The sequence below is a fragment of the Macaca fascicularis genome, chromosome 7, assembly GCF_037993035.2.
Source record: "Macaca fascicularis isolate 582-1 chromosome 7, T2T-MFA8v1.1".
In the NCBI taxonomy this organism is placed as follows: Eukaryota; Metazoa; Chordata; class Mammalia; order Primates; family Cercopithecidae; genus Macaca; species Macaca fascicularis.
In genome coordinates, this window is record NC_088381.1 from 106982411 (window position 1) to 107009908 (window position 27498).

General features: G+C 41.6%; 1 protein-coding gene across 9 annotated transcripts; it reads right to left on the reverse strand.

Moving 5' to 3' along the window:
• Nucleotides 1–853: 853 nt before the first annotated feature.
• Nucleotides 854–24584, reverse strand: TRAPPC6B (trafficking protein particle complex subunit 6B). 9 transcript variants are annotated; one of them, XM_073997267.1, is made up of 7 exons: nt 24215–24352; nt 22196–22243; nt 13810–13877; nt 12634–12751; nt 8193–8276; nt 5729–5822; nt 854–4053 (listed from the first exon to the last, which is right to left on the reverse strand). In XM_073997267.1, exons 3-7 carry the CDS (start codon nt 13842–13844, stop codon nt 4022–4024), a joined length of 363 nt encoding a protein of 120 aa, XP_073853368.1. In that variant the 5' UTR covers nt 13845–13877; nt 22196–22243; nt 24215–24352; the 3' UTR covers nt 854–4021. The 9 variants fall into 9 exon arrangements, with proteins under 9 accessions (XP_073853368.1, XP_073853369.1, XP_005561196.1 ...); XM_073997268.1 differs by having other exon boundaries at nt 22196–22240; nt 24215–24348; XM_005561139.5 differs by lacking the exon at nt 22196–22243 and having other exon boundaries at nt 24215–24584.
• Nucleotides 24585–27498: the final 2914 nt, after the last annotated feature.

Genomic DNA, 27498 nt, shown 5'->3' on the forward strand with positions numbered 1-27498 from the left:
GCTAGGATTACAGGCATGAGCCCAGACTTGTCTTTGTTTTTTTGTTGTTGTTGTTGTTGTTTTCAAATAGTTCAAAAACAAGGTTAGTTGAATTCTTGGTTGAACCGTCAGATAGAAAGGGCCGAGTGTATATGGTTTGCAAATATTTTCTTCCATCCCTAAGTTGCCTTTTCACTGTCCTTTCTGTGCATCTTTTTAGTTTGATGTAGTCCCACTCATCTATTTCTGCTTTGGTTGCCTGTGCTTTTGTTCTTATCCAAGAGATCGTTGCCAAGACCATCATTATGAAGCTTTTCCCCTATGTTTTCTGCTAGGATTGTATAGTTTCAGATTTTACTTTTAAATCTTCAATCCATTTTGATTTTTTTTTTTTTTTTTTTGGAGTCAGAGTCTTGCTGTGTTGCCTAGGCTGGAGTGCAGTGGCTCCATCTTGGCTCACTGAAACCTCCAACTCCCGGGTTCTAGCAATTCTCCTGCCTCAGCCTCCCAAGTAGCTAGGACTACAGGCACCCGCCGCCACACCCAGCTAATTTTTGTAATTTTTTTGGTAGAGACAGGGTTTCACTATTTGTCCAGGCTGGTCTTGAACTCCTGACCTCATGATCTGCTCACCTCGGCCTCCCGAAGTGCTGGGATTACAGGTTTGAGCCACCACACCCGGTCTTAAGTTGATTTCTATGTACAGCATTAAGGCAACGATCCAATTTCATTCTTTTGCATATGGATGTCCAGTTTTCCCAACACTATTTATTGAAGAGATTTTACTACATTTCTTTTTGTTTTACAATTTTCCTTTATGATTTCCTACATTTGTGTGTTAGGCCTTCTCGACCACAAAATCACAAAAGTATTATCATGTTTTCTTTAGTACTTTATTGTTTTACATGTGAACCTTTAAGTTTCTCCCCACCTACTCCCACAGAAGAAGGGATATTCAATTGTCCCATACTATCTTTTGAATAACCTAACTCTCCCTTTGTTTCTACTAAGAGAGGTTTCTTTTTGGCTACAAGTTAACAATATACATACACCCAAAGCGAACGGAACAATATAAAGAATATCTCATATAACAAAAAGTCCACAGGTAAAGCAGTTCCAAGATTGGTTAATTCAGAAGCACAATTCAGGTGCTTTCTATCTACATCCCGCTATCCTTAGTGTGATAGCTTTCATCTCCATACTTGTCCTTTCATGGCCATCAGAAGGCCATTGCAGATTAGCTTGAAACATCCATATCACATATCTTCACTGAGAAGCAGAAAAGGGATGCCGGCAAATCGCTATCTTGTATCAGTTGTTAAGAGCAACAGAAAATTTCTTATTCAAAGTCTTCAGACTTCCTTCATCTTATTAGCCGAGATTCCATCAAATGATCAGGCAAGCCAATACCATGATTGGCACAGAATCTAATCAACACTCACCCTCTCTGGACTAGGGAAGCACCCTGTTCTACAGCACAAGGCAGCCATACAGAGTTTTAGACCAAAAAACAAACAAACAAACAAACAAACATGGGGCTTTGTCAGCAAGGAAGGGAGAATGAAACGGCTGATGGGTAGGCATATGAATGTCTAACAAACCAACTTATCTGAACCCACCTTTTTCACACACACAATTCCCACACCTGTTTTATTTTGAAGTTCTCTACTGTGTTCTATTTTGATCTTCTGTGTCATTAGCTATTCCTGGGTCCTTATGACTTTTAACTTAATAAACTTTATATATGTATATTTGGTAGGAACTTTCCTAAATTTTTTCAAAATTAAAATTTTTTCCCCAAAATATGTGAGAATTAGGATTGTAGTCATGCATTGTTTAGCAAAGGGGATACATTCTGAGAAATGCATCATCATTAGGAGATTTTAAAACTGTACAATCACAGAGTGTACTACACAAACTTAGATGGTATGATCTACTATACACCTAGGCTATGACCTATTGCTCCTAGGCTACAAACCTGTACAGCATATTATTGTAGTGAACACTGTAGGACACTGTAACACAATGGTAAATACTTGCATATCTAAACATAAAGAAGGTACAGTAAAAATACAGTATTGTAATCTTATGGAACCACCACCATATATGTGGTCGGTCATTGACTGAAACATCATTATAGGGCACATAGCTAGAATTTAATAAATCAAGTTAAACAAATATCTTTGTAATACTGTACCCTTCTATGAAAGGAAAATGGTATGCCTCTAACTTGAGTTTTCTTTAATGTTCTAAAGTACATTTTTATAGTTTTTATTTCATGTTTTTAATATAATGTTTGGTTTAGTCAGTCTTCTTAATCTGCCATTTCTATGGCAGAGTATCCACTGAAACATCTTGTTTGGTGTGTCAGTCACCCCCTTCTGCATAGTTCCCTGTCACACAAATACATGCAAAAGGGTAATAAATAAATGGGAAACAAAGTATAGTGTTAGTAATCAAAACATGCAAGGTTCTAACAAAAGCTGGAGATATCTGCTTATGCCAAATAATTTAAGTAAGAGAAAGTAAGTAGAAGAGGTGGTAAGAAAGATATATCAGATGAGCATTGACCCCAAACCACTAAGATGATATGGTCCAAAAAATGTCAGAATGACTAATCCAATTATCTACCTCTCTGCTCAGCTGGAAGAGTAAAGAAGGGGATAAAGATGTTAGATCCTTTACCAGGACTTCCACGCATGGGGAGAGAAGCTGAAAGTCAAAACTGTAACAGGAATAAATACAAAAATTCTTTCCAAACATACCTAATATTCTTTGGCCCTAGAGTCACTGCATTCACATTTAAACTAATCTATTATTTCATTTTGATCATATTAATGGCGTTCTGAAGGAATGAAACATATTGAAGCAAAATTAAATTTATAAACAATTTAGGCAGTCATATATGTATTTATATATACACACATGGCCGGGCACGGTGGCTCAAGCCTGTAATCCCAGCACTTTGGGAGGCCGAGACGGGCGGATCACGAGGTCAGGAGATCGAGACCATCCTGGCTAACACGGTGAAACCCCGTCTCTACTAAAAAAAAATACAAAAAACGAGCCGGGCGAGGTGGCGGGCGCCTGTAGTCCCAGCTACTCGGGAGGCTGAGGCAGGAGAATGGCGTGAACCCGAGAGGCGGAGCTTGCAGTGAGCTGAGATCTGGCCACTGCACTCCAGCCTGGGTGACAAAGCAAGACTCTGTCTCAAAAAAAAAAAAAAAAATATATATATATATATACACACATACAATGTATATATGAAATCCTTATACAGGTGTAAAAATTCTTAATAAATTACAAGCAGTAAAATAAAAAAATTTAGTATGTTTGCTTTTTAAAATAAAAACTTGTTCATTCTTATCACAAATAATTCTGTTGGTACATAATTTTCTCTCATGCTAATTCAACAAACCCTGAGCTTTGTTTCTCCATCTATGGCTAAATACATATCACTCTAACCAAATAAAAAGGTTTAAAATGCCGGGCGCGGTGGCTCACGCCTGTAATCCCAGCACTTTGGGAGGCCGAGACGGGCGGATCACAAGGTCAGGAGATCGAGACCATCCTGGCTAACACGGTGAAACCCCGTCTCTACTAAAAAATACAAAAAACTAGCCGGGCGAGGTGGCGGGCGCCTATAGTCCCAGCTACTCGGGAGGCTGAGGCAGGAGAATGGCGTGAACCCGGGAGGCGGAGCTTGCAGTGAGCTGAGATCCGGCCACTGCACTCCAGCCTGGGCGGCAGAGCGAGACTCCGTCTCAAAAAAAAAAAAAAAAAAAGGTTTAAAATAAGGGTCCTACATCTTGGTGTCTGGTTATTTGAAATCAGGTTTTCATTTTGAATAGTTTTGGTTAAGTGTATGTCATGGCAGGATGTCCCTTTATCTCCTTTGAGTTGATCTGTGTTAAACTGATAAAAATACATGCTTACTCCTGCACAAACATCAAACAATGTAATTAAATAATCACTACTTGAAATACTTTTACACGAATAATTTATCTCTTTACACTGTTGAAGCCTTGCATTTCAGTATGTTCTACAGCTTCTGTATCATCACCTGAAATTTGCCTAAAAAAAAAAAATACAAGTAATTATTTGATTTTTAGATACAAAGAAAACAAGTCTAAACATCAATTTTCTGTTCCATATAGGAAATAGTTTCAGTCAAGAAATCTGCTATGTCAAAAACCTTTTCACATTCTTCATAATATTCAATAAAGTCAATTCTATTTTTTCTTTTCTTTTTGAGATGGATTCTTGCTCTGTGGCCCATGATGGACTGCAGTGGCGCAATCTTGGCTCACTGCAACCTGCACCTCCCAGGTTCAAGTGATTCTCCTGCCTCAGCCTCCTGAGTAGCTGGGACTACAGGCGTCCGCCACCATGCCCAGCTAATTTTTGTATTTTCAGTAGAGACAGGGTTTCACCCTATTGGCCAGGCTGGTCTCAAACTCCTGACCTCGTGATAAGCCCATCTCGGCCTCCCAAAGTGCTGAGATTACAGGTATGAGCCACCACGCCCAGCCAGTCAATTCTATTTTTATGGGATGATTATATGGTTTGTGAGTAAGCACTTTTGTTTCTCTTTATGAATCCTACATTTGGGTACAGTATTTCATTGCTAATGATTATTGTAAATGTAAAGGAAATACAATAAAGCTCAAGGCCTCTCGGTTGGTAGCTCTGATGAAAAGATCTTTAGGGAGACATTTAGTGATAAAAGAGTATCTGGTTTTACTTAGCTGTATATAATAGGTGTATCCTAAACAATTGTTTAAAAATAGCATTTTCAATGTTCTAGGGAAATCTGCTATCTTAAAACAGTGCAGGAGATATTCAGAAGAATATCTTTAAAAAAATTAAAGTTTAAAGGCCGGGCGCGGTGGCTCAAGCCTGTAATCCCAGCACTTTGGGAGGCCGAGACGGGCGGATCACAAGGTCAGGAGATCGAGACCATCCTGGCTAACACGGTGAAACCTCGTCTCTATTAAGAAATACAAAAAACTAAAAGGCCGGGCGCGGTGGCTCAAGCCTGTAATCCCAGCACTTTGGGAGGCCGAGGCGGGCGGATCACAAGGTCAGGAGATCGAGACCACAGTGAAACCCCGTCTCTACTAAAAATACAAAAATTGGCCGGGCGCGGTGGCGGGCGCCTGTAGTCCCAGCTACTCAGGAGGCTGAGGCAGGAGAATGGCGGGAACCCGGGAGGCGGAGCTTGCAGTGAGCCGAGATCGCGCCACTGCACTCCAGCCTGGGCAACAGCGTGAGACTCCGTCTCAAAAAAAAAAAAAAAAAAAAAAAAAAAAAAAAAAGGAAATACAAAAAACTAGCCGGGCGAGGTGGCGGGCGCCTGTAGTCCCAGCTACTGGGGAGGCTGAGGCAGGAGAATGGCGTGAACCTGGGAGGCGGGGCTTGCAGTGAGCTGAGATCCGGCCACTGCACTCCAGCCTGGGTGACAGAGCGAGACTCCGTCTCAAAAAAAAAAAAAAAAAATTAAAGTTTAAATAACTTTAGAAGAGTTAAAAATCATCCCTTAAATTGTCTTATAAATTTGGATTTCTTTAGTCCATTATTCAAAAATTACTGAGTATGAATATAGTATGCTACATATTACTAAATGTTACATTGATAAAACTAAAATGAAAGTTTCAGCATTTTAAATTTCCTCTCAGTTAAATTAAAAAAAAAAAAGACCTGAAAACAAATTACTAAAACATCTGTAAGAAAAGTGAATTCAACTTACAAGCAGGCATTGAAGACACTTCAGCTGTTACAATACTTTTTATCCCCAAGTTTGATAAGCCACCTCTGATTAAGCCACATGTAAATGCTAAATACTAAAAGGAAAAAAAAATCATTAAAAATAGTAAGGATTTACTAAAATAGTAAAGCTATTGATAAATACAACATTACATGACTTATCATCAGTAGGTCATTCCTGTTTTAAGAAAGGAGTTTGGAAGATTGTTTAAGTTACTGAAAAATATTGATAGATTTCACAGCTCCCCGGAAACTAACACATGGACATAGGACTTAAGACTTCAGCTCAGCCAATTAAGCACTCCAGTCCAGGACTGTGAATCTAGAGTCACTGACAAAAACAAGCCAGAAACAGATAGGAATTCGTTCTGGAGGCAGTAAAGGTAGTTTGTGTCTACAGTCCATGCTGCCCACAGCATTATAAGTAGATACATTCTGTGGAGTGACTTGGCTACCTTAATGGCTGCCTTAAAACTCCCCCGGTTATTGCCTATTTTTTGAGCTTATCAATTGTGTTAGCTTACAAGCAGAATTTCTTTCCTTTATTTACAACCAAGAATCTTGACTTGTTCAAGACTTATAGCTTGCCACAACAAAGAATTATCTGGTTGAAAGTATCAACAGTTTGGATGCTGAGAAATCCTGTCATATAGAAACAAAGAAAGGGAATAGGGCTGAGCTACAACACCAAAAGTCATGACAAGAACTGGATTGAAAAACTAGCAATTCAAGGAATTTTTGATTACCCACATCTATACTGCATGATGTTCAACATACTACATTATCTATGAATAATATAAATATATATATTTAAATAAATACAATATATATTTAAATAAATATAAATAGTATAAAATATTATCTTACAAATAATATACATAAATGGGTACTAATAAGTAACTAGATCTGAGTCATGAAATTTTAAGCTGGAAGAGGTCTTAGAGATTGTTTATCCCAAGAGTTCTTAATCTGGGATTTGTGACCCCTATGAAAATAAAAACCATGCATATGTGTGTATTTATGGGGAAAGGTGTTCCAATTCTCAAAGATGTCCATAACTCAAAATAGTTAGAAATCACTGAATTGGTCCAACTTACTCTTTTCACAGCTGAAGAAACCAAGATCCCAAAAAGTTAAGTGAGAACCAGAAACATTAAGTTAGATGTTAGTAAAAAAGAGAAAATATGCCAGGCGTGGCCCGCAATCCCAGCACTTTGGGAGGCTTTTGTAATCACGCCTGCAATCATAGCACTTTGGGAGGCTGAGGCAGGCGGATCATGAGGTCAGGAGTTCGAGACTAGCTTGGCCAATATGGTGAAACCCCAACTCTACTAAAGATACAAAAAATTAGCCAGGCATGGTGGCGCACACCTGTAATCCCAGCTACTCAGGAGGCTGAGGCAGGAGAATCACTTGAACCCAGGAGGCGGAGGTTGCAGTGAGCTGAGATGGCACCACTGCAGTCCAGCCTGGGCGGGAGGGCTTCATCCAAAAAAAAAAAAAAAAAAAAGCAGAAAATACACACATTAACCATAAAAATGTAGTTAGAGCCTGGATATCCCAAAAATATAGAAAATAGGCAATCAGGCCAGATGCGGTGGCTCACACCTGTAATCCCAACACACTGGGAAGCCGAGGTGAGGTGATCACTTGAGCCCAGGAATTCAAGACGAGTCTGGACAACATAGTGGGATCCCATCTCTACTGAAATTTTGTTAAAAATTAGCCAGGCATGGTGGCCCATACCTGCAATCCTACCTCCTTGGGTGACTGAAGTGGGAGGATCATTTAAGCCCGGGGGGGTTAAGGTCAAGATAGGTCATGATTGCACCACTATACTCCAGCCTGGATGACAGAGCAAGACCTTATCTTAAAAAAAAAAAAAAAAGAAGTGATCTACCACACATCTACATGTCATGGTCATTTATAGTGTTTCTTTTTCTGAGATGGAGTTTCGCTCTTGTACCCCAGACTGGAGAGCAATGATGGCATGATCTCGGCTCACTGCAACTTCTGCCTCCCAGGTTCAAGTGATTCTCCTGCCTCAGCCTCCCGAGTACCTGGCATTGCAGGCGCTCGCCACAATGCTCAGCTAATTTTCATAGTGTTGGTGGAGACGGGGTTTCACCATGTGGGCCAAGCTGGTCTTGAACTCCTGACCTCAGGTAATCCACCTGCCTTGGCCTCCCAAAGTGCTGGGATTACAGGTGTGAGCCATCGCGCCCGGCCAGTGTTTCTTTAATTGGTCACTCTATGACTATTTAGCTACAGTTTAGTGTTATTGTAACATGTCTCTCATTTCACAGAAAACTCTTTAAACAAAAAAACAACACCTTAAAACATACTTTTAATTCAATAGTCTGTTATGATTAGCATTGTACTTTTCCCTGTAGTCCTACTATTAACAGAAACCCCAATTATTATTAATTAATTATTACACTAAATACCTTAGATGCATGTTCTAAATACTGTTTTCCTGCAGACATCTGAGTAAGCAGGCGAAATTTGTTGTCCTGAAGTACATAGATGCCCTGTTCCAAAAATAGAAAAAATATCCAAAGTCAATGTAGCTAGCAATCCTTAAAATTATTTTATTCTTATGAAACAATGTAAGAGTTTTTTAAAGTTATTAAAAGTCTCCTTCCCATTGGCCAAATTTTCTTTTTCTGTTCTTGGGAGACAGGGTCTCCTCTGTCACCCAGGGTAGAATGCAGTGGCATAATTATGCCTCACTGCAGCCTCCAACTCCCAGACTCAGTCGATCCTCCCACTGCAGGCTCCCAAGTAGCTGGGACTACAGGCGTGTACCACCAAGCCCTGCTAATTTTTATATTTTTCTGTAGAGATAGGGTTTCGCCAGGTTGCCTAGGCTGGTCTCAAAACTCCTGGGCTTAAGCAATCTGCCCACCTTGACCTCCCAAAGTGCTGGGATTGCAGGCATGAGACCACGTGCCCGGCCTGGTCAAATTTTGTTTAAATGAAGGAGTTTTGCAATGTTCAAGCTGAAGAGTTGCAACTTCAGTATTTTCACAACACTAATATCTACTGAATGGTTTTATACACTAAAGATACAAAGACTATATGAGACATAGTCCCTATCCTTAAAAACTCAGAGTCTAGTATGATGGAATCATTAATATATGTCCAAATGAAATAAGCTATTGGTTTGTTTGTATATTTATTTATTTAGACATGAGCTCTCACTTTATTGCCTAGGCTGGAGTGTGGTGGTACAATCACAGCTCACTGCACCCTTAAACAAAACCTGGGTGTTTGAGCAATTCTCTTGCCTCAGTCTCCCGAGTAGCTGGGACCACAGGCACACACCACCACACCTGGCTAGTTTTATTAATTTTTTGTAGAAAGGGGGTCTCCCTATGTTGCCTAGACTGGTCTTGAACTCCAGGGCTCAAGTAATCCTCCTGCCTCAGCCTCCCAAAGTGCTGAAATCACAGGTATGAGTCACCACGCTTGACCTAATTTTTATTTTTATTTATTTAATTTTTTGAGACAGAGTTACGCTCTTGTTGCCCAGGCTGGAGTGCAATGGCTCAATCTCAGCTCACTGCAACCTCCACCTCCTGGGTTCAAGCGATTCTCCTGCTTCAGCCTCCCAAGTAGCTGGGATTACAGGCATGTGCCACGACACCCAACTAATTTTGTATTTTTAGTAGAGACGGGGTTTCTCCATGTTGGCAGGGCTGGTCTTGAACTCCCAACCTCAGGTGATCTGCCTGCCTCAACCTCCCAAAGTGCTGGAATTACAGGCGTGAGCCACCGCACCCGGATTTATTTATTTATTTATTTATTTACTTATTTATTTGAGACAGAGTCTTGCTCTGTCGCCCAGGCTGGAGTGGAGAGGCATGACCTAGGCTCACTGCTACCTCTGCCTCCCGGGTTCAAGCAATTCTCCTTCCTCAGCCTCCCGAGTGGCTGGGACAATAAGCGTGTGCCACCATGCCTGGCTAATTTTTGCATTTTCAGTAGAGACAGGGTTTCACCACGTTGGCCAGGCTGGTCTCAAACTCCTCACCTCAGGTGATCTGCCCACCTCAGCCTCCCAAAGTGCTGGGGTTACAGGGGTGAGCCACCGCACCCAGCCTTATCTAAATCATGTCTAGAAAGTACAAATTCAAGAGTCATTTCTTCCTATTAGCATTTCCCATAATTCCAAGCTAAAGTTGGTACAAAATGAATTCTAGGCCGGGCACAGTGGCTCACACGTGTAATCCCAGCACTCTGGGAGGCCAAGGCGGGAGGATCCATTGAGCACAGGAGTTTGAGACCAGTCTGGACAACATAGTGAGACGTTGTCTCTAATTAAAAATAAATAAATAAATAAATAAATAATCCTATTGAGAGTACCAGATACATTTCTTTAATTTTTTACTTAATCAAAATTCCAAATCTACTCTAAGTATTTCCTTGAGTTCATAAAATAAAATCTAATGAAGCTGGGAGTGGTGGTGCACGCCTATAATCCCAGCTATGCAAGAGGCTGAGGCCAAAGAATTACTTGAGTCCAGGAGCTCAAGACCAGTCTGGGCAACATAGCGAGACTCTGTCTCCCTTTTAAAATTTTAATAAATACATTGTCTTCTATGTAATCTATTAATTTTGTAAGAAAATCTTTTAAGAGTAGAAAATACGACAGCAAGGCCGGGCGCGGTGGCTCAAGCCTGTAATCCCAGCACTTTGGGAAGCCGAGGCGGGCGGATCACAAGGTCAGGAGATCGAGACCACAGTGAAACCCCGTCTCTACTAAAAATACAAAAAATTAGCCGGGCGCGGTGGCGGGCGCCTGTAGTCCCAGCTACTCAGGAGGCTGAGGCAGGAGAATGGCGGGAACCCGGGAGGCGGAGCTTGCAGTGAGCCGAGATCACGCCACTGCACTCCAGCCTGGGCAACAGCTTGAGACTCCGTCTCAAAAAAAAAAAGAAAATACGACAGCAGTAATAATCCAGGAGTTACTTAAGAGTAAAATATGCTCACAAATTAGACTTTAGAAATGACTGTAAAGAATCTCTTCCTGCCACCCAAGATGCCCAAAGGAAAGGCCAACGGGAAAGAGGTGGCTCCGGCCCTTGCTGTCATGAGGAAACAGGAGGCCAAGAAAGTGGTGAATCCTGGTCAGGTGTGGTGGCTCACATCTGTACTCCCAGCATATTGGGGGGCTGAGGCAGGTGGATCACTTGAGGTCAGGAGTTCGAGACCAGCCTGGCCAGCATGGTGAAATCCCATTTCTCCTAGAAATACAAAAATTAGCTGGAGTGGTGGCACATGCCTATAGTCCCAGTTACTTAGGAGCCTGAGGCAGAATGGCTTGAACCCAGGAGACGGAGGTTGCGGTGAGCCGAGATCGCGCCATTGCACTCTAGCCTGGGCAACAGCGCAACACTTCGTCTCAAAAAAAAAGAAAAGAAAAAGTGGTGAATCCCCTGTATGAGAAAAGGCCTAAGAATTCTGGCACTGGCCGGGCGCAGTGGCTCAAGCCTGTAATCCCAGCACTTTGGGAGGCCGAGACGGGCGGATCATGAGGTCAGGAGATCGAGACCATCCTGGCTAACACGGTGAAACCCCATCTCTACTAAAAAATACAAAAAACTAGCCGGGCGAGGTGGCGGGCGCCTGTAGTCCCAGCTACTCGGGAGGCTGAGGCAGGAGAATGGTCTAAACCCGGGAGGCGGAGCTTGCAGTGAGCTGAGATCCCGCCACTGCACCCCAGCCTGGGCGACAGAGCAAGACTCTGTCTCAAAAAAAAAAAAAAAAAAAAAAAGAATTCTGGCATTGGACAGGACATCCACCCAAAACGGACCTCACTCGCTTTGTGAAATGGCCCCGCTATACCAGGTTGCAGCGGCACAAAGTCATCCTCTTGTAAGCAGTCGAAAACGCCTCCTACAATTAACCAGTTCACCCAGGCCCTGCACCGCCAAACAGCTACTTATCTGTTTAAGCTGTCCCACAAGTACAAAGACAAAGCAAGAAAATAAGCAGAGGCTATTGGCCTGGGCTGAAAAGAAAGCTGCAGGCAAAGGGGATGTCCCCACTAAGAGACCACTTGTCCTCCAAGCGGGAGTTTAACACCATCACCACCTTGAAGGAGAACAAGAAGGCTCAGCTGGTGGTGACTGTACACTATGTGGATCCCATCAAGGTGGCTGTCTTCCTGCCTGCTTTGTGTTGTACAATGGGGGTCCCTTCCTGCATTATCAAGGGGAAGGCAAGACTGGTACGTCTAGTCCACAAGAAGACCTGCACCACTGTCGCCTTTACACAGATTAACTCGGAGGACAATGGAGCTTAGGTTCAGCGGGTGGAAGCTATCAGGACCAACTACAACGACAGACACGATGAGATCAGCTGTCACTAGAGAGGCAATGTCTTGGGTCCCAAGTCTGTGGCTTGAATTGCCAAGCAGGAAAAGGCAAAGGCTAAAGAACCTGCCACCAAACTGGGTTAAATATACACTGTTGAGTTTTCTGTATATAAAAATAATTAAAATAATACAAATTCTTCAAAAAAAAAGAAATGACTCTAAAGACATAAAGGTGATATATTTGTGGTTCTGCATATTATTACCACTAATGAACAGTAACTAAGGAACCAAATACTAAAAGCTATTATCATCCTGACTTTTGCTACTTTAAAAAACTTAACATAGCATATAATTGGGTGAAAGGAACAGCTATCATTACTGATAACTGTCCCTTTGTCTTTATTCAGTTCACACTACTGGAAGAAAAAAACTAATAACTTATTAATAACATAAAAATACTTCAAAGTTAACCAGAAATTATTTTAGGTTTTAAATAAGTCACTAAAATACGATATTTATATTAAGTTAAAGGACTTTAAAATATAGGCCTTAATTAATTTAATTACCTGATGATTTGTCCTTAGATTGTCGATTTGTTTCTTGAATACCGTAGTCCAAAAATCTTTACAAATGAACTTCATGATATCTAACTCATCCTTGAACCTTGCAGTATCTTTTGTAAACCTAAAAAGATCAACTGGAAGTAATACAGTATTTATCCTCCAAAAAAAGCAAGAGGGACTAATTATTAACTAATTTCCAAATGCCAGAACAGCACTGAACATTTACTGGGTTATTCTTAATTTTAATTATTTTTTGAGACAGGGTCTGGCTCTGTTGCCCAGGTTAGAGTGCAGCAGCATGATCTCGGCTCATTGCAATGTCTATCTCCCTCCCAGACTCAAGCCATCCTCACACCTCAGCCTCCCTCGAAGCTGAGACCACAGGCACATGTCACCATGCCCAGCTAATCTGTATATTTTTGTAGAGACGGGGTCCTACTTTGTTGCCCTGGCTGGTCTCAAACTCCTGAGCTCAAGCAATTCTTGGCCTCCCAAAGTGCTGGGATTACAGGCATGAGTCACCACACCTGGCTGAACATTTATTAACACTCATAAAGTCATAAGCACCACGCAACGTGATCCTATCTCAATGGATTCACATTACGTTATATAAATTATGAGGCCTCAAATTAGTCTAAACATTATAGCCAAAATTTCAGGTGCAATGCATTCTAGCACATCAAAAAAACCACAAAAGAACAAAGAGCTGAGCATTATCATGACATTGTTATATAAAATATACTCAGAGTTTAACTATTCAGGTAGTGAGAAAGAAATACTAAAAAAAAATTGATCTATAAGTTCAAAGATAATTACACACATAAACATAGACTATAGTTATTTCAATCCTATGTACATAAAAATTCAATGCAGGTTAAAGAACCCAGTAGATCTTAAGTTAAAAATGCAGTAAGATTTTAGATAGCTGTTTCAATACCTTCAGGAAGAAAGTCTAAAATACACAACACATATATTTTCTTTAATCATTAAAATAAAATTTGAATAAATGAGTTAAAATGGCATTGGATCTAAAAATAAATTTTAATTTTTGAAGTAAAGAGAAGAAATAACATTCAGGAATTAAAATTAAAATATTCCAAGTTTTATGCAATCTTTTGAAATAGATTATCTTTGTTTATAACCTACCTGCAAGAAAATTTTCAAATCCAACCTGCTCACCTTTCTATCAATCCTTGTCCCACTCGAAACCCCATGTTTTCCAGCTTAGTAATACATCGTCCGTTTTCCTGTTTTAAAAAAGAATAGTTTTAAATACTTTTAGAATGCTAGGATGTTAGTGTTCAGAAATTGTTTTACAATATTGGTTAAAAATATTAATGTAAACATTTATAATTTTTTCCGAGACATTTTAAGAAAAAGTGAATTATATGGTTGATTTTATTTATTTTACTTTAATTTTACTAACTTTACTTTTTACTATTTTTTTGATAAACAAATTAATTCATAATTTAGTTAACATACACATAATTAACCTAAAAACTTCAATAGAAGGATACATTTTTAAAATTTATTTTATTTTGAGATGGAGTCTCACTCTGTCGCCCAGGCTGCAGTACAGTGGGGTCATCTCGGTTCACTGTAACCTCCACCTCCAGGGTTCAAGTGATTCTCCTGCCTCAGGTTCCCAAGTAGCTGGAATTATAAGCACCCACCACCATGTCTGGCTAATTTTTGTATTTTTAGTAGAGAAAATACAAAAATACAAAATGTTGGCCATGCTGGTCTCAAACTCCTGACCTCAAGTGATCCACCTGCCTCAGCCTCCTAATGCGGGGATTACAGGCATGAAGCCACTGCACCCAGATAGAAAGACACATTTTAAAACCACTTGGAAAGCCATCTCTATAGAAGTGATTTTCCCAGGATAGTAACCAGATGTAGCCTAACCCAACACCATCTTAACTGGCAGAGGTTCAATGGGTTGAAGCTTTGTGCTCCTCCCTGACACCAAGTTTTTTAATACAAACAAATCCCTCAAGGTTCAGTGGCTCATGCCTGTAATCCCAGCACTTTGGGAGGCCAAGGCAGGAGGATCACTTGAGCTCAGTGGCTCAAGATCAGCCTGGGCAATATAGCAAGACCACATCTCTACTAAAAATAAAAATAGTTGGGCATGGTAGCATGTGCCATTTTGGAGGCTGACACAGGAGGATTGCTTGAGTCCAAGAAGTTGAGGCTGCAGTGAGCCATGATCATGTCATTGCACTCCAGCCTGGGCAACAGGTTGAGCAAGGGACCCTGTCTCAGAAAAAAAAAAAAAAAAGAGAGAAGAGAAAGAAAAGAATTTCACTATTGTTTCTTCTTAGGAGAAAACTCCAACCTTATGAGACCAACCACAACACAATGAAAAGTTGCACTAACTACTTCAGAATATTAGTAACAGCAGATGTTGGTACGAATAACTGGTATTTATTCTAGAGTCCTTATAAATAAAATCCCACAGTTAGCATTTGCATTATCAGCTAGAGAGTTAGTTAACATGTAGTAGAATGAGGACTTACACAAGGTGTAATACACAGCATTTTACTACTATGAAAACAAATGCAGTCCAGTTAGGAGAAAACCAAGTGGATTCTAAGTTATACATATCTTAATGACAAGACTCCCCACCATTTGTGAATGTAAAACAATTTTTAAATGTTGACACTACAATATTTAAAATAGCTATCATAAATGTACATAACGTATTCCATGCTAGGTTTTTGTTTATTTGTTTAAGGAAACTGTAAGTTATACTGTGGTTAAGGCGTGTATCTTCACTCTTGAAAAGGCCCACATTCTATCACAGTAATGTATGGTCAGACTTAGCCCCAAATGTTAAACACCTGGATCAAGACATAACCAGTTATATTGTGAAAGGAACCTATATACATTTATCAACTCTAGTTCCTTAATAGGTACCTAACAAGTCATTAACATACAGAAACATGCATCATGAAAACCAAGAAACACCACCCATCCCTTCTGCATATCAGCAATTTGTCACTCCTGAGCAACAGTGCTTATATCACTGAGGTCTATGAATAGTCACTTTTCACATTCATCCCAAGAGACAGAATGACCTTTTTTTTGTTGTTTTTTTTCTGAGACGGAGTCTCACTGAGTCGCCCAGGCTGGAGTGCACTGGTGCGATCTCGGCTCACTGCAAGCTCCGCCTCCCGGGTTCACGCCATTCTCCTGCCTCAGCCTCCCAAGTAGCTGGGACTACAGGCGCCCGCCGCCACGCCCGGCTAATTTTTTGCATTTTTAGTAAAGACAGGGTTTCACCATGTTAGCCAGGATGGTCTCGACCTCCTGACCTCATGATCCGCCCGCCTCGGCCTCCCAAAGTGCTGGGATTACAGGCATGAGCCACTGTGCCTGGCCTGAGACAGAATGACTTAAGCACAAATGCAACATATTATAATTTCTCACCAAAAAGTCACAAATTAAACCAAAATATTTTACACAATTTATATAAAATGCCTTAAAATCTGCCTTCATTTAAGCTCGCTCTCTCCATATCTGGCGAGTCAACTGGATGTCTTTGGGTATGAGAGCCACCTCTCTTACTGTAGACGGCACACAAATTAGCATCTTCAAATCAACCCACCAGGTATACTTCACTAGCCTCCTGCAGTGCCCCAGTGACTGTGCTCTGAAACCTCAAGTTGGTTTTGAAATCCTGGGTGATCTCTCTCACCAACCTCTGGAAAGGCAGCTTCTAGATGAGAAGTTAGGTCAATTTCTGATAATGAGAATCTCTGGAAGTACCGCAGTCCCAGGCTGATAGCGATGAGGTTTCTTCACCGGACTGGTAGAGGGGACACTTTTTATCTGGCAGCGTTAATAACCTGCTGTTAGGAGGAGGGGTTCCCACCAGTGGAATTACAAGCAGTTGATTTGGTTTGGGCCATTTGCTTTTACCTAACGTCAAAGTTTTAGGTCACTTCTTCAATCGCCACACTGCTTCTGCTGCCCAAGGAAAAACCACAGTGTCCAAGCAAAGAATAGATGTTCCTCCAACAAAGGACCAAACTGCTATTTACTTATTTATTTTACAGGTCTTGCTCTGACACCCAGGCTGCAGTGCAGTGGCGAGATCATGGTTCATTGAAGCTTTAAATTCCTGGGCTCAAGCAATCCTCCCACCTCAGTCTCCCAAGTAGCTAGGATTACAGGCACATCATCATGCCTGGCTATTTTTTTTTCTTTTTAAGAGATGAGGTCTCACTATATTACCCAGGCTGGTCTCAAAGTCCTGACCTCAAGATATCCTCCTAGCTTGGCGTCCCAAAGCAGTGGGAATACAGATGTGAGCCACATCATTTTCACAAGGTAACAGGGAACTACTGCTTATCATTGATTTTCAGAAATCAAATCCTCTTTCTAATTACTCCTCGTCTCCCTCTTATCCCCATTTCAATCATTCTTCTCTCCTAGGTTATAAAACCTGGTATCACCTGATGTTCTTCCCTGAGTCAAATCCTTTTTGCGTTCATTAAGTTCTATTGTTCCTTGCTTCAAAATGTCTCAGAATCATCCAGGCTTCCCAGTTCTCAGTGTCTTAGCTGATTACCACACTTTGCCTTAAATCATGAGATTGCTTTGCTCTTCCTTTGACAATCTCATTCAGTCTTAAGGCTTTAAATACTACCTCTATGCTGAACACATCCAAATCCTATGGATGACTGATGGACTGTCCTCTACAATCCAGACCCCATACCTCTCTGGCCTCAACCTTCTGCAGACTCACTCTGTACTGTCCCTTAAACATGCCAGGTACATTCCAGGGGCTTTTGCATCACCTCTTCCTCCAGATATTCACACAACCAACTCCCTCACTTCCTTTGAGTCTACTCTCATGTCACCATCTTAGGCTCATTTTAACCATCTTCTTTAAAAGTGCAACATCATACCCCTTTGGCAACTCGCTATCCTAGTGATCTTAAAAACGTGTTGGCCGGGTGCAGTGGCTCACACCTGTAATCCGAACATTTGGAAGGCTGAGGTGGGCGGATGACGAAGTCAGGAGATCGAGACCATCCTGGCTAACACAGTGAAACCTCATCTCTACTAAAAATACAAAAAATTAACCAGGCATGGTGGCACATTCCTGTAGTCCCAGCTAGTCAGGAGGCTGAGGCAGGAGAATCGCTTGAACCCAGGAGGCAGGGATTGTAGTGAGCCAAGATCGTGCCACTGCACTCCAGTCTGGGTGACAGGGCAAGACTCCATCTCAAAAAAAAAAAAAGACCAGCAACATCAGCATCACATGGGAACTTGCTAAAAATGCAAATTCTCTAGTCCCACTCCCAACTTACTTAATCCGAAATTCTGGGTATGGAGCCACTAATCAGCTTTAACGAGCCTTCTAAAAATTGATTTGACGCTCAGTCCCACTTCCTTGCTTAATTTGTCTCCACAGAATTTCTTTCACCATTTAATATACTATACATTTTACTATTTTATATTGCCCATGTGCCCCTTGCTCCCCTCTCTGCTAAAATAAAGCTCCAAAAAGGCAGGGATTTTTGTATATTTTGAAGCCTGTTTGTCTCCCACTAAGGAAACCATAGGCCTTATTATTCACTAAACTTTCTTCTAAGGAACCATGCACTCTGTTTATGGTGCTGTGACTACTAAAACTGTATTTCTAGAAGACTTTATTGGGCATAGACATCTAGTGGTCCCAAAGGACCTTTGAAGTATGCATATTCAACATGATATTCATTTTATTAATGTCTTCTGCCTGCTCTGCCTCCAAAATTCCCTAAATTCATTAATGGCATGACCATTCACCTAGTTACTCTAACCAGAAAACTTCCATTTTCTTCACCCCTGAGGTCCCAACCCCTACATACACTGTAGTCCAGTGGAGCCTACCTTTTTCAAGCTTTTCAAAATTCACCTTCTCTCTCTACCCTTACTTCTTCAGTAAGGCCTTATCATTTCTCTCCTGGTTTTTAGCTATAGCCTTCCAACTGGTCTTGTCTCATTTTTTCCTACTTTGTGTCATCTATATTTCTGGTAGTATAATTTCTACCAAAGTAGATTTCTGGAAAAAAAATCACGTTATTCCCAGCTGGGCATGGTGGCTCACGCCTGTAATCCTAGCATTTTGGGAGGCCGAGGCGGGCGGATCACCTGAGGTCGTGAGTTCAAGACCAGCCTGACCAACATGGAAAAACTCCATCTCTACTAAAAATACAAAAATTAGCCAGGCATGGTGGCACATGCCTGTAATCCCAGCTACTCGGGAGGCTAAGGCAGGAGAACTGCTTGAACCCAGGAGGCGGAGGTTGTAGTGAGCCGAGATCACTCCATTGCACTCCAGCCTGGGCAATAATAGCAAAACTCCGTATTAAAAAAAAAAAATCATGTTATTCTCTACTGGAATTTCAGCACCTGCTCCCCTTTCTTCAAAATAAAGTCCAGGCCTGACGTAGTGGCTCATGCCTGCAAATCCCAGTACATTGGGAGGCCAAGGCAAGCGGATTGCTTGAGCTTAGGAGTTTGAGGGCAGCCTGGGCTACATGTGAAACCTCATCTTTACAAAAAATACAAAAATTAGGTGAGCATGGTGGCATGCACCTATAGTCCCAGCTACTTGGGAGGCTGAGGTAGGAGGATGGCTTGATTGCAGGAGGCAGAGGTTGCAGTGAGCCAAGATCCAACCACTGAACTCTAGACCAGGCAATAGAGGCAGATCCGGTCTCAAAACAAACCAACAAACAAACAAAAAATAAAGTCCAAACTCCTTAGCATGGCATCATGGTATATGCTTTCCTTAAAGACCTCTGGCTAGTTAACCAAAATTCATTAACATCCATATATTCACAAACATCTTTCCCTTCTACCACTCTGAAATTTCTGCAGCAACTCCAGAGTACCATATTCTCTTCTGTCTCCATGCCTTTGTATGTGCTATTCCATAGACTTCACATTCTTTAAATTCTGCTCAAGTATTACATTCTCCCAGATGCCTTCCCTGAAACTTCCTTAGGCCCTATGCTGTCATAAAACTCTGTACATACATCTATTACTATACGTATCACTATCTTCGGTTTTTCTGCTATTCTCCACACTTCTTCTCGAACATGCTTAGGATGACGCCAGGCGCGGTGCTCATGCCTATAATCCCAGCACTGTAGGCAGGAGGGTCACTTGAGACTAGGAGTCTGAGACCAGCATGAGCAACATAGCAAGACTCTGTTTCTATAAAAAATTTTGTTTTAATTAGCTGGACACGGTACCATGCCCATAGCCCTAGCTATTTGGGAGGATCACTTAAGCCCAGGAGGTCATGGCTGCAGTGAGCCAAAGTCCCAACACTGCATTCCAGCCTGCATGACAGAGAAAGACCTTGTCTCTCTCCCCACTTTTTTTTTTTTTTTTTTTTTTAGACACAGTCTTGCTCTGTCGCCCAGGTTAGAGTGCAGTGGCACAATCTCAGCTCAACGCAACCTCCGCCTCCTGGGTTTAAGCGATTCTTCTGCCTCAGCCTCCCGAGTAGCTGGCCCTACAGGCGCACACCACCACGCCCAGGTATTTTTTGTATTTTTAGTAGAGATGGAGTTTCATCATGTTGGCCAGGCTGGCCTCGAACTCCTAACCTCATGATCTGCCTGCCATGGCCTCCCAAAGTGCTAGTATTGCTAGTATTACAGGCATGAGCCACCTCACCCGGCCTCTCTTTTTAAAAAAATAGAGACATTGTTTCACTACATTGCCCACTTTGGTTTCCAACTCCTGGGCTCAAGTAATTCTCCCACCTCAGCCTCCCAAAGTGCTGGGATTACAGGTGTGAGCCACCACACTCACCCAGATACTCTGTCTCTTTAAAAAAAAAAAAAAGTTCAGCTAGAATAAGTGTCTGTAAATCATGATGCTCTTTGTGGAATAATTCGCTCTGTAGAATCACCTAGGAACATATGTATTACCAGGAACTATTGAAACCACCTTTGCAAAGATTGTAACTGTAAGTAAAAGAGATCTCACCTCATCAACTCCATCTTGCCTTTAACCTCCAAACTGCCCTTGGTCATTCCTGGATGCAGCCCAAGCTAACTTTGGGAGAAATTTAGTTTATAGTGTAACCTTAAAGCAAGAAGGATAATAGCCCTTCCCGAAACTAAATCACCTTTGCAAAACTAAAGAAAGACTATAAGGTTAGGATTATGAGAGGGGCCTGAATTCCGCTAAAATGTAGGTAGTTAAATGATAACCAGACATTATTCTGGAAGTCACAGATTTGTAACTTCCCCAATTACTCCTGTAAATAATTATCACTATTGTAGAACCTAAAAAAGGCCTTTTGAGATGTCTTTTCAGACTTTTGCATTTCGGATGACTCCAACTGGTCCTCTGGCCCCCACCTCTGTAACGGCATCCCCAACCAACCAGCAGCACCCATTCCCTAGTCCCCAGCCTGTCAAACTGTCCTTGATAAACCCTAAACTCTGTATGTTTGGGGAGGCTGATTTGAGCAATAATAAAACTCTGCTCTCCGATTTAGCCAGCTCTACATAAACTCCTTATTGCAATTCTCCTGTCTTGATAGATCAGCTCTATCTGGGCAGCGGCAAAGAAGAACCCATTGGGCAGTTACAACATGCTTATATACACACTCTCAAATCCTATGATCACATGAGCTTTTGAATTAAGCCCTACTACATATTTTTTGATTTTGCTACTTGTTCATGCACTTTTGAGTAGGCACCAAATTTTTAAGAAAAAATCAACTTGAGAACATTTTATCCACTAACCTTTTAAAATCCTTTCACCATAAATTGAGAAATGCCCAATTAGTCCACTTTAAGAGAATTCCTCTTTAAGAATAGTTTGATAAACATTGATTTGGAGGGTTAGAACACTGTTTCTTTCTTTTATCTCACCTCAAATCTTACGGAAGTTTATTTTGCTATACTGAAAATCTGTAAAACTTTATTTCACTTAAAAAAACTTTTGATAATTAAAAAAAAAAGACACATAATCCTGTTAGCGAGAAATGGATTTTATAGGTCTTTTCAGACATAAACAGCATGGTTTTTACAGATCTTTTTATGTCTGGAAAAATCTCTAAAAATCACTTCTGGATGACAGGATTATGTATCTTTTACATTTTTTATGATGAAAAATTTCAAGCACACTCAAAGTAGGGACACTAATATGAATCCTCATATACCCGTATTTCAGTATGGGTTCTGATTATGAAGACTACCACATAACTATTATTTATATAATTTTTGCTTATTATGTACTTTCAATTTTCCCCCCACCATAAATACATTGCAGTAGAAAAAGAAAGTTATTTTTAGCTTAAATGATTCAAAACTATGAACTTCCTTTCTCTTATATGATTAGTCCATCTCTTAAAATTATCAGGCCTGAGTAGAACAGCTCTGTTCATTTTAATAAGGATTAACCCACTGGGGGAAAAAAAAAGAAAGGCATTTTAAAAAGAAGAAAAAATATTATTCTAGACAAGAGTCAGAAGAGGGCCAGGTGCAGTGGCTTACTCCTGTAATCCCAGCACTTTGGGAGGCCAAGGCGGGCAGATTACCTGAGGTCAGAAGTTCAAGAACAGCCTGGTCAACATGGTGAAACTCTACTGAAAATACAAAAAAATTAGTCAGGCATGGTGGCCGGCACCTGTAATTCCAGATATTCAGGAGGCTGAAGCAGGGGAATCACTGGAACCCAGGAGGCGGAGGTTGCAGTGAGCTGAGATCACACCACTGCACTCCAGCCTGGGAGACAAAAGCAAAACTCTATCTCAAAAAAAAAAAAAAAAAAAAGAGAGAGAGAAGAGGAAAGGTAAGAAGGGAGGGGAGAATGAAGAGAACTGAATACACAAGTGGTTGGGGGGACCGGGGGGTTATAACAAAAAAGTAAAACGGGTGTGTTAACTGTTCTAGAGGGAAAAGGAAGGCTAGCTTTGCACAAACAGTAAACACTGATGTCAATAATAAAGTCAGAAGTTTGTAACTTGAAAAAAATCTCTATTATAGATGTGTCATTTGAGTAAGAATAGAATTTGCTTCATTTCCAATAACGTTCCAAATGTATCCTGCCTATCCTTCTTGTGGGTAAACTGGCAGTATCTTTTTCTGGATGTCATACAGGTACCTCAAAAGTTCAAGCTGTCCCGAAATAACTCATTATCTTACCTCCTTATTTTTTTATTCTCCTTTAATCCCTTTTCTGATTAATAGCACCACCATCCAAACCAGCTGCTCAAGCTAAAACCTGACAATAATTTTCAACTCCCACTCCCATCCTTAAACAAGACCTACAGAATTCCACTTTCTACCTCTCAAATCTGTTACCTGCTTTTCTCACTATCCCTGTCTTAATTCAGATCATCATCATCTCCTGCAGTGACTCCCGTAATAAAGGATTTTCCCCCTACAAGGATCTTCCCTATCTAGCCCAAACACTGGATTACTTTTCTAAAATGCAAATGATCCACATCATTCCCTTCCTCAAAAATATTCCCTTGAAAAGATCCGAATTCTTTAATTACACAGAGCTTTCTAACTTCACCTCTCAATTCTTCTTACTCTCCCTCTATTCAGTCTAGTCACAAAGAAATGCTTAAGTGTCTTTAAATCTACCACTCTTTCGTACCTCTACGTCTTTATCTTTGCCTAGGATACATTTCCTATCCCCACTCTCCACCCATTTTTTATCAATAGCATTAAAGAAAGGGCTCCTGACTTGAGCACGACTTTGGACTATTTCTAAAATCCGTTACAACTCCATGATTCTACCAGCCAATACTCAAGTGTTAACTACTCTTTAAATCACTATTCCCTAAAGACTGTGAGGCAGAAGTTTTATTTTATTTATCTAGCAGTGTCAGCAGCGACAGGCCCACAATGACTGAATAAGGATTCCCACATATTAGAAGTAACCGCTACATACTATCACATTTCGGATTAAGTTAGATTAAAAAAAAAAAAAAGTAATCTCTACAACTCTACAAGGATGGGGCCACTGTTCCATTCACTACTACATCCCTGGCACCTAGAACTAGCTCTGACATAACGGGCACTAAATACTTTCTGAAATAATTAATTTGTGTTCCCTAATTATCCTAACGCCTGCAAACTTTCCCCTGCAAACTCAACCTTCATTAGGCTTCAGTTCTCAAATTGTGTGGAGTTGCACTGAGCATTAGGAATGAGGAAGGAAGGACAGGTCTGTCCAGTGCAAGGCTGAAGTGCTGGAGGTGCCAGCAAAACTAAGTAGGGGTGTCAAAATCAGCTCTGCAGTTAACCCTCCCGTAAACAATGGCAGGGACAACACTAAAAGTACCAAAATCTGTGGGGTGTAAGACAAACGTACGGAAGTAGACAAAAAGGAATCAAATGGAAGATACGAAAGAGAAAACGATGAAAGATGACGGTTCAAAGGAGACAACTGACAGGTTCCAGGGTTTAGGATACCTGGAGGTGGACCATTTTCTGTACACCTCGGGAGGCATCGGGTGGCATGGGACAGGGGTTGAAGGAAAGCACTGAGAGCAAACAAGGTGTGTCACCGCAAAAGGACCGCAAGGACGTGTGGCAGCACTCACCACCTCCCCCTGCTCCGCGGACTTGTACACTCCAGACACCATCTCGTTATGGAGAAGCAAAAACAACGCCTCATCCGCCATTTCCTGCTAATTCTTCCAAGCTCCGAGTTTTGGCTCCCGCTTGAACTGGTCTGGGGATTCCGGCTAGCGCCTTGAGCGACCTGGCCGGCGCCGCGACTCTGTCAGGCCGCCATTCTGTCCCTGTGGCTAAGAGACCGAGGTATTCACACAGCTTCCCAAAGGCTGGTACTTAAGTGAGTCTGGTACTGGAGACAGCCCACACTCCGGGGATACCAAGTGCTAGGGGCCGAACGAAAGTTTGACACGAGCTCTAACCCAAGCTAACCAGCTAAGATGCGATCTGGCCGCTGGGCGGGGGCAAAAAAAAAAAAAAAAAACCAACTTCCGGTCCCCTCTACCCCGGCATTTGGCCAGCTCTATGATCACTGAGTTCCTCTCTCCCAAGCCCAAAGAGGCCAGCGCCCGGAAATGAGGAAGGTTCCCCTCCCACCACGATGTCCGGGGCCGACCAAGATAAGATAAGACTTAGAGAGCTTCCGCCTGGCCCTGGCACGGTGGCTCACGCCTGTAATCCCAGCACTTTGGGAGGCCGAGGCTGGTGGATCACCTGAAGTGGGAAGTTCACACCAGCCTGAAAACCCCGTCTCTACTAAAAAAACAAAATTAGCCGGGCCTGGTGGTGCATGCCTGTAATCCCAGCTACAGGCATGCGCCTGGCATGAGTCTGAGGCAGGAAAATCGCTCGAACCCGGCAGGCGGACGTTGCGGTGAGCTGATATCGCGCCACTGTCCCCCAGCCTGGGCAACAAAAGTGAAACTCTGCCTCAAAAAAAAAAAAAAAAAAAAGAGCTCCCGCGGCCACCTTCGTGTTAATTAGCAATAGAAGTTAAAAAAATTCACAAGAATTTCTATTGGCTTCATCAAAAGCATTCACTTCTCGCCATATGTTCTTCAAATATGAAAAGTTGTAAAAAGAGTTTAAAATATCATAAATTTTCAGAGTTCAAATTTTTTAAATATTGAGAAGTTATCCCAATTCCTATTGAATTAAGCCCGGGTATACAAAAAGAATTAGAGCCATTTTGACCACCAGGAATTTTCCTGTTAGTGGGGTGCAATGGACAAGGGAAGTGGAGCAAGCGAAAAACAAGATACACTTGAACCGGAAAATACAGACTAATCAGAGGATTAGGTGAAAAGTGCTACAGAATTCAGAAAAGCGATGTCACTGCAGGATGGAGTTCCTAATCATTTACAGCAGTGTGAGACAGCTGTAGGAATTGTCTCACTGCATATGCAAATAAATATACATGCTACATCATAGTATGTACATCTTAAATTTAGCAAATTCAACATTAAGCATGTTGCTTAGCCTGTGATTAGTTCTTTCCTTGGTAATTCACAAAACAAATTTTTTCCCCCAATTATCCCAGTTGTTTTCCCCCAAATTAACATTTTGGGTTTTCTCAAATTGTTAACAATAACTTCTCAACTTTTCATGCCTGAGCCGGGCGCCGTGGCTCATGCCTGTACATTCCAGCACTTTGGGAGGCGGAGGCCTGGGGAGGATCATGAGGTCATGAGTTTGAGAGCAGCCTGGCCAACATGGTGAAATCCCATCTCTACTAAAAATACAAAAATTAGCCGGGCTTGGGGGCAGGTGCCTGTAATCCCAGCTACTCGGGAGGCTGAGGCGGGAGAATCACTTGAACCCGGGAGGCGCAGGTTGCAGTAAGCAGAGACTGTGCCACTACACTCCAGCCTGGGCGACACAGCAAGACTTCATCTCAAAAAACAAAACACACACACACACACACACACACACACACAAACTCTTCATGCCCTTTCACAGGAATTTAAGATCATGTTCCAAAATTTTAATTGTGGTAGGTTTTTTTAAAAACACGTCGCTTCTAATATTTGAATCAGTTTATTCCATTCATCACATAAATCCAGTATAAAACTTCCACGTAAGCCTTTGAAAACACTAAATTGTCTAATTTTGAGGAGTATTTTGCAACAGTAATCTTAATTTTTCCAGCACTAAATTTTCCCTTATGTGAAATCAGGTCCTTTATGTGTAGATTACATTCTTGCCCTCATCACTACCACCAAGAAAAAGGTGTCCAAGTTCACCACACAAGTCAAAAAGTAAGTAATTGGCCAATTTGTCAAGGTTGACTTCTCCAACCACAATAACGTGAGGCTTTTAAAGTATGTTTTTGGATAGAAAGGAAACTGATATTTAATAAGGACCCACTAACTATTGAACACAACATCCTACTGATCCTTCTTCATAAAGTTAAATTGCCAAGGCTCCTAGGAATAGATCCTATGGAAGCAAGGAGAGAGGGAGAGAGAGAGTGTGTGTGTGTGCGTGTGTGTGTCACAGAGACAGTTTTGCTCTTATTGCCCAGGCTGGAGTGCAATGGCACCATCTCAGCTCACTGCAACCCCCACCTCCCGGGTTTAAGTGATTCTCCTGCCTCAGCCTCCCAAGTAGCTGGGATTACAGGCATGCAACACCACGCCCAGCTAATTTTGTATTTATAGTAGAGACGGGGTTTCTCCTTGTTGGTCAGGCTGGTCTTAAACTCCCGACCTCAGGTGATCCACCCTCCTTGGCCTCTCAAACTGCTGGGATTACAGATGTGAGCCACTGTGGCCGGCTGTGTGTGTTTTGTTTTGTTTGAGGCAGAGTCTCACTGTTGCCCAGGCCAGAGTGCAGTGGCAAGATCTTGGCTCACTGCATGCAACCTCCAGCTCCCGGGCTCAAGCAATTCTGCCTCAGCCTCCCAAGCAGCTAAGACTACAGGCGCTTGCCACCATGCAGGACTAATTTTGTATTTTTAGTAGAGACAGGGTTTCATCATGTTGGCCAGGCTCGTCTCAAACTCCCAACCTCAAGTGATCTGTCCACCAAGACCTCCCAAAATCCTGGGATTACCAGTCCAACCATACATGGAAACATTCTTACACTTGCTGAATAGGCTCTACTATTATCACACTCTCATGCCTCAGGTACTGCCTAAGGTTCAACACAGATCTGTAATAAGATCAATAAGGCTAAGTATGCTCACAATCAGAATTAAATAATTGTCAATCTTCTTCCCTGTTATTCATCTCTACATTTTTTTTCCTTCTATAGTACTTTCTGCTTTCTAACACGCTATACAATTTATTTATTTATTTACTTATTTATTTTTGAGACAGAGTCTCACTCTGCTGCCCAGGCTGGAGTGTAGTGGCACAATCTCGGCTCA

Excerpts from the sequence above, each read along its gene's own strand:
- TRAPPC6B (XM_005561139.5), bottom strand. The coding sequence starts at position 24,295 with ATGGCGGATGAGGCGTTGTTTTTGCTTCTCCATAACGAGATGGTGTCT. Across the intron at positions 5,823-8,192 it reads ATTTAGAACATGCATCTAAG|TATTTAGCATTTACATGTGG; the intron begins GTATTTAGTGTA and ends TTTTCCTTTTAG. Across the intron at positions 4,054-5,728 it reads AGTGTCTTCAATGCCTGCTT|GCAAATTTCAGGTGATGATA; the intron begins GTAAGTTGAATT and ends TTTTTTTTTTAG.